General features: G+C 35.4%; 1 protein-coding gene across 1 annotated transcript in view; it reads right to left on the minus strand.

The window, feature by feature from the left end:
• Positions 1–2,064: 2,064 nt before the first annotated feature.
• LOC107581089 (solute carrier family 41 member 1-like) overlaps positions 2,065–8,141 on the minus strand; it is a 14,280-nt gene continuing 8,203 nt past the window's right edge. Inside the window, exons 2-5 of the mRNA XM_016266688.1 lie at positions 5,689–5,760; positions 4,336–4,480; positions 2,429–2,575; positions 2,065–2,084 (exon numbers count right to left, since the gene is read on the minus strand). Of these exons, the coding sequence (XP_016122174.1) occupies positions 2,080–2,084; positions 2,429–2,575; positions 4,336–4,480; positions 5,689–5,760 (369 nt within the window). The 3' untranslated portion in view covers positions 2,065–2,079. The remainder of the gene's footprint in view (positions 2,085–2,428; positions 2,576–4,335; positions 4,481–5,688; positions 5,761–8,141) is intronic.

Raw genomic sequence — 8,141 nt, forward strand, 5'->3', positions numbered from 1 at the left:
TTTTTGGATGAACTATCCCTTTGAACGTGCTTACCGCAATAACACTAGAACTCGCCTTAACATACTTCCACAATTAAAGAAAACAGACATTTAAGGACAGAAAATAAAGTGTACAGTAAAAACAAAGTGGGTGTGTTTAATATATCGTGAATTATATGAAATGTGCGCAAATTAAGCGATATTTCTACGCAGCCCTTTAGCAATGGCAGGCTAACATTAACACACGTTCATAACTGGAGGTCAGTTGCTTTATAAGGCCATGCTAGTCATTAAAATATACATTAGTTTACTGTCAACTACTGATTTTTATGACCGAGAACTGAGGTACAAATTAGCTGCTAGCAATCCTGTTAGCCTTTCAAGTGTTTCTGAGTGGCATTAATCTCATAAAAACATTCAAAACGAAACCTCTCTCCTCTTCAGTATGAAAGAAACTCTTTCGAGGAATTTAATCAAGCATGGCTTGTATTGTATCATATTCGGAGAGCTGGTTCAACAGCACTTTTTTTTAGCTAGCATGCAGTGGTACGGAGGTGTAGACATCTAAATAGCCCTTTTTATAAGCATTTTTTTTGCATAATTCTACAGAAATACTTAGGCCGTATTGTAAAAAGGCTTTTGAGGCAGAGCATTTCACATTTCCTGTCAACAGGGCAGGTGCTTTTTTCATTTAAACTAACTGAATTCACCAACTGACTCTTCGCTAAGATTTGCGTTAAAACAAACTTTTAGATATTACAAAATTGGTGTAGGATTGAACAATTTTCTCTCAGAGACTTCCAAATTTCACGAATAATTACAAAGAAATAGCAAGTAGCACAATGAAGCGTGACATTTTGAAGTAGAAAGACTGAAATAGTATTTTCTTGTAAAACGTACTCCAGTAACTACATTCTCGAGACTGAATTGTCATGAACAACACATTTAAGGGAAGACCTGTGGAATTCATCACCAGTTCATACAGTTTTAAAACCAAAGCCTGATGAGAAATAATCACACACAACATTATTTTGGGTGCAATTTTACACCCGGTTTCTGGAGAAGTTTGGTAAGATGAAAGCTTGGTTAACCTACTATTTTTACTTTGGCCGTTGCTTGTTTATATCCAGACAGTTTGATCTGTGAGGTTTGATAAGTCATAAACATGCAATTAATCTTTACCATAAATGTTTCCATCCGCACACTCTCATTTTACAATTGTTCACCGCACATCAAAACAGCAAGGTGCTGCCACAAGAATGCTCTACTAACAATAAATGTGCTCCTGTGTTGTTTCATTGCAAAGCACAATCTAAACAAAAATATTTGCTCCCACTTGGCGTTGTCTCTTTATGCAGTCTAAAGGGAGAGACTGCAGAGTCTAATAGGTGCACCAAAGAAACTCACAAAGCAAGTGGTGTTCACAAGCTCCAACATGCCCCAACATGCTCCACTATGCTCTAACATGACTCAGCATGATGACTTAGGGAAATCTGACTGAATGTATTACTCATGAGAATCAAAAGTACACAAAACCCACGATAACCCTCAACAGAAGAAACGGTCAAGTGAACTGTTTTATATTTGAATATATTTTAAAATGTAATTTATTCCTGTGATGCAAAGCTGAATTTACAGCATCATTACTCCAGTCTTTAGTGTCACATGATCCTTCAGAAATCATTCCAATATGCTGATTTGCTGCTCAAGAATTATTATCAGTATTGAAAACAGTTGTGCTGCTTGATATTTTTGTTGAAACCGATAGATTTTTTCAGGATTCTTTGATGGCTAGAAAGTTATTTGAAATGGAAATTTTGTAATTTAAATGTCTTTACTGTCACTTCTGATCAAAGTAATGCATCTTTAATGAATTAAAGTATTAATTTAGTAAAAAAACAAAATCAGACCCCAAACCTTTCAATGGTAGTGTAAATATAAATATAATGTACATATAATGTGTGCATATAAACATACGTATACATACTTATGCTTATTCTTGGACTTATTCTATTACACTTGCACTTTCTTCTTAAATTAATCTTCTTTTTAAATCACCAAGCAAAGGTTGAGATGTCAATTTCTCCTGGACTGTGGCAGTTACTCTACAGAAGTTTTATGATACAGACAGTGCCAAAATGTGGCTAATTAAAGAAGAAACTGACTTTTGATATCTTCAGTTAAGACGTGCAAATGTTTCATTTCAGGAGCTGCCAAGATAGTTTCCTATTCCTCCACTGAACTCGACTCAGAAACAGAGGAAAAATAATTAAGTTTCTAGGCCATTCAGTTCATAAGTTATCCGCTAAAATGTATGCAAATCTACAAACTTTAGTGTGCCTGCTCATATATCTGCTTGCACTTGGATCACAAAATGCACTGACAGTAGATATCTGATTACGGCAATGTTCCCAAAGAGCTCAGCCAAATAACTGAGGTGTTCACTCACCAAGCTCCTTATACAGGCCAGTACTGATGCCAGCCAACAGCGCCAGGGTGATCAGGTCACCGAGGCTGGCTGCAATGGGGGTGGCCACATTGTCTGGGTTGATGCCAACTTTCCTGGATGCAATGATAACCCCGATCATGATAAGACCTGGGCGGAAGAGGAGAGGAACGATTTGTCTAGTTAGCGTTGATATGGTGGAATTAACACAGGAGACTGTCAATCCCAAACAATGAAGACTAGACATTCTTCGTTTTTGATACCTCCTGTTTGGAGGATATATTTCCACTCTCGTGTTGAAATGAGACCTTGGAGCTGCTTTGTCGTTCCAGATTCAAAAACAAGCATTAGCTGCTACTCGCCTCAGCTAGTACTTTTCTTTTTAGGTTGTCATAACACTTTAAACTCTACATGCTTAATTCAACAGATAACTTTTTAAAAGTAACACAACAACACAATACATATCGCGAGTACACATTGTAGAAACTGGAGAAGCCACAATTCTCAATATAATATTGAACTGTTCGTTATGACATCCACGGTTCAATACGTGCTTGTGAATTAATTGTGTATATATATATTATATATATATATATATATATATATATATATATATATATATATATATATATCTACATTCTCGAGACTGAATTGTCATGAACAACACATTTAAGGGAAGACCTGTGGAATTCATCACCAGTTCATACAGTTTTAAAACCAAAGCCTGATGAGAAATAATCACACACAACATTATTTTGGGTGCAATTTTACACCCGGTTTCTGGAGAAGTTTGGTAAGATGAAAGCTTGGTTAACCTACTATTTTTACTTTGGCCGTTGCTTGTTTATATCCAGACAGTTTGATCTGTGAGGTTTGATAAGTCATAAACATGCAATTAATCTTTACCATAAATGTTTCCATCCGCACACTCTCATTTTACAATTGTTCACCGCACATCAAAACAGCAAGGTGCTGCCACAAGAATGCTCTACTAACAATAAATGTGCTCCTGTGTTGTTTCATTGCAAAGCACAATCTAAACAAAAATATTTGCTCCCACTTGGCGTTGTCTCTTTATGCAGTCTAAAGGGAGAGACTGCAGAGTCTAATAGGTGCACCAAAGAAACTCACAAAGCAAGTGGTGTTCACAAGCTCCAACATGCCCCAACATGCTCCACTATGCTCTAACATGACTCAGCATGATGACTTAGGGAAATCTGACTGAATGTATTACTCATGAGAATCAAAAGTACACAAAACCCACGATAACCCTCAACAGAAGAAACGGTCAAGTGAACTGTTTTATATTTGAATATATTTTAAAATGTAATTTATTCCTATGATGCAAAGCTGAATTTACAGCATCATTACTCCAGTCTTTAGTGTCACATGATCCTACAGAAATCATTCCAATATGCTGATTTGCTGCTCAAGAATTATTATCAGTATTGAAAACAGTTGTGCTGCTTGATATTTTTGTTGAAACCGATAGATTTTTTCAGGATTCTTTGATGGCTAGAAAGTTATTTGAAATGGAAATTTTGTAATTTAAATGTCTTTACTGTCACTTCTGATCAAAGTAATGCATCTTTATACCTATGATGAAAATTACAGGCCTCTCTCATCTTTTTAAGTGGGAGAACTTGCACAATTGGTGGCTGACTAAATACTTTTTTGCCCCACTGTACATACACACACACACACACGCACACACGCACACGCACACACAAACACAAACACACATATACAGTGTTGTATTGGTGACTGGAGAAGTGGGTATACTCTTAATTTATGCCCCAATTTTTTTTAAAGCGACCCAGCAAAGGATGAACACCATGTGTTATAAACAGTGACGTGTAAAACTAGTCTTGTATATTTAGTTGTATATTTAGATGTCACGACCCTCTCACCTAGCAGCAAAGAAGCGATGAATGCGGTGGCCACACTGCTGGCACAGAGCAAGACGGCATGGCCCATCTTAAAATTACCCTCTGGAATCCAGCCAAAAATGACTGCAGCGATGGAAGCCAGGAAGCCGACCACTGTGGCCTGAACCTGAAATCAGGAGGGGCACGATGAACTCGGACACCTCTTTTAAACATCCTCCCACCCTCCTTAATGTCAAAGTCTTCATGTCAAGTTTACTTTGTTCTCTTTCATCATTGGTGTACACATGCCATTATTGGGTTTAGGGGTCATTTCCAAGAAATACATCACCCAATCATTACATAATTGTTTAGTCAAGCATGCAATCTGGAGAAGTCAATCCTCATATGACATGTGACTTGGTGCCAATGATTGGCGCACAAATCTGACAAATATTTAGGAATGACCATCCCGACTGTAAAGGATGAAATCTGATCTGTTTCTTCTAAAACTACTGACTCGTTCATTAATTTAACATGCACTGCATAGCGAATGTTATATAGTTCACTACATAAGGAAAGATTGTGAAAAACATGCATTTGGACACAGCTTCAATCAATACCACACACTGCGTATAATGTTCAGAGTTAACTAAAACTATTAAAAATAATTTTCTGTAAATTAAAGCTGAAGTAAAATGTAAATGTTTGAAAAAATAAACTTAAAAAAAAACAAAAATTATAAAAAATATTGACTTGAAAACTAACTGAAATAAGTTTAAGTTGAAATATTAATTATTTTAATATTTAAAAAAAAACTAATAAAAATGACTAAAATGTAAACTAAAATTAAAATGAAAGGGAAATCGGCAGCGATAGTCTCGTGGGCAGTGCACCAACATACGGCACCACTGTGCTACGGGTGTCCCGAGTTCAAATCCCGACTCGAGGACCTTTTCTAATACCACCCCTATCTCTCTCCCACTTCGCTTCCTGTCAGTTCTGATCTGTCCTATCATAATAAAAAGTCAAAAATAAATCTTTAAAAAAAAGAAGACAATGGAAATATAAAAATAAAAGTGAATTCAAAATATTACTAAATACTATAATAGTTATAAATTGTACTAAAATAACACTCATGACATTACAGAAATGTTGTGTCACAAAAAAATAAAAAAATCTGACACATTAAAAGATTAATAATTTATTAATATTTAAAAATGTTAAACTTCATATGTGGTATGTAAACATCGGATTATATATTCTTATTTGCTTGTTTCACAATCAAATTTGCCAAATAACCAGATTTTCACTGCTTGTCTGAACAAAGCCTTGTGAATTGAAGAGTTGGCATGTACATTAGACAAACAGGATTGATATTTTTAGAAGGTTACCAACCTGAATTAGTGCGAGGTTTCCCATGATCATTTTCCACATATCCTTGGCCGTATCCATTTGTCCAATATTAGCCTGGGGAGAGGGGGGAAGAGAGAACACAGGAAGTCCATTTACAAATGTTTCCATTATAGTTTAACCACTGCACACTTTCCTCTGAGTGAACAACACCAAACAATATATTGCACGGTGGAGATGCAGTATATTTTAACAAAATGAGGTATATTAACTACCTGGATATTTCACGCATACAGAAAAAAAAAGAAATCTTATGCACAGAATAAATATTGCAGATATGGTACAGTCTGCTACTTCAAAATTCAGAAATAATATTCAAAAATGGCCAAGCCAAAATGTCCTCCTCAAAATTCCTATTTGAACTGTAAACACATCAGCACTACATGATGTCTGAAAAGGTACACTTTGGCAGACAGTTTCTTAAATGCAAATCTAGTACAGCAGCCCAACACACAAATGTGGAGGAACCAGTGCTCTTTCTTAAATGAGACAGGAAGTAGAATAGCCTGAGTACGTGGGCAGAATGCATTTCACAGGCTGACAGCCCAGCAGTCTCTTTTAGACATTCAGTGCACCTCACTGTAGCCTTTCATTATGTTTCAAAAGAGCTGTAGCACTTTTGAGCTTCCTGTGAACTTCACTGCTTAAAAACTCAATTACACACTGCATGACAAAATAAACCAGATTTTTAACACATTCTGAAGAATATGTGAGCACTGCTTGCCAGTATAAAAGTCCCTGCCAATGCAAGGGTGTTGATGACGTTTCTTTCGCCGTTGCTAAGGTGCTCCGGGTGTTTTTTTACACATTTCTATGCAGTTGCTAGGCTGTTCTTGATGGTCACTAGGTGGTTACTTCCTGACCGAAAACAGCCCACCACTGTAGTAAATTCTTCAATTTAAGGTAACATTGCAACCTTTTTTATAATCAGTATTTTTTATATTAAGTCTGTTTTCTATTAAAAATGTATAAACATCCTTCAAACAAGACACATATACATATACATAAATATAAATAATACATTTTCATACCCTATTGGCAAATCCTCACAAAATTGTGTTCAATTAATCAATCAAATAAATGAATAAATATTTAGCTTCAAGTAAATTTCTCTTGTCTGAAGGATGTTTAGGTATTTTTTTTAATGTATTTTTTTTTGTAGTGTAACTTTTTTGGGTGTTTTATTGCTCAACAGACAATATAAACCTCACTAAATTATGTTGAATAAATAAATTACAAAATAAATTTATATTACATTATAAATATATGTGTTAACTTCAAAACAAGAGAAAACATTGCATTTATTTGCAGTGTAACTCATTTTTGGTATGTTTTTATTACATAACAGGCTATTTGTTTTGCATAAACATCAATAATATCTATTTTATTTTAACACAAATTTGAATATTAATAATAAATAAATATTTTGCTTTTAAGTAAATTTTTTTTTGCAGTGTAACCAATATTTGGGATGTTTTATTACGTAACAGGCAAAATCGTTTTTTTTTTTTGCATAAAATTTTGACCACAAATTTAATTGTTAATAATAAATAAATATTTTGCTTTCAAGTAAAATATTTTGCTGTGCAACCAATTTTTGGGATGTTTTATTATGCAACAGGCATAATAGTTTTTACATAAATATAAATAATAAAAAACATAGCATAAATATTTTGCTTTCAAGTCAAAGTACCTTGTTTGAAGGGTGTTTAGATATTTTTACTGGAAAACACTGAAAACTTGTTAAGTTTTATTGCTCAACAGAAACAAATCCCCAAATCTGATCACTTCTAAAAAATAATATTTCCTAAACAAACTGCACAATTTGAGGCAGGATGCATTACTAGCAAAGTTTAATCCTCAGAGTTCAGGGTTTGTTCAAATCACTATCCCTAACTAGCACTAGTAATAAAACAGCCACTTAACCGTTGATTCTGCATGTCTACAAATCATTGTAGTCCATTTAGTGTTCCCCAGAAGGAAAAACATAATTTTTTTTCCTGCAATATAATTGCTGTTCTAACTCAAACTACAATAACAGCAAATTAGCAACGCTACTACAGTATATTACAAATATCCTGTACAACAGGATGAAGGAAAAAGCAGGCAGGAGAGGCCGTTAGTGGGACGGTTGTCGCCTATGTTTAAGTGAAGTAAATGTGTATGTGTGTGTGTGTGTGTGTGCGCGCGCACTGGGCCTCCATGAGACAAAAGGAAGGAGCTCTTGAGTCGGTGCCAACTGCCTGCTGCTCGCTGAGGTGACCCCACTCCGGCAGTCAGAGCGATTCTTCCGCACTGCGTCCTGCCTTATAGCACTCACACACACGGTGTGAGGGGGAAACACAGCTGGCTCGGCTACTTCCACTGCTCATGCAAGGTTAAAAAAATAATTCCCCAAAAATTAGAATACTGTCATTGTTTACTCACCCTCATGACTT

This window comes from Sinocyclocheilus grahami, unplaced genomic scaffold, assembly GCF_001515645.1.
Source record: "Sinocyclocheilus grahami isolate Dianchi unplaced genomic scaffold, SAMN03320097.WGS_v1.1 scaffold3.1, whole genome shotgun sequence".
Lineage (NCBI taxonomy): Eukaryota > Metazoa > Chordata > Actinopteri > Cypriniformes > Cyprinidae > Sinocyclocheilus > Sinocyclocheilus grahami.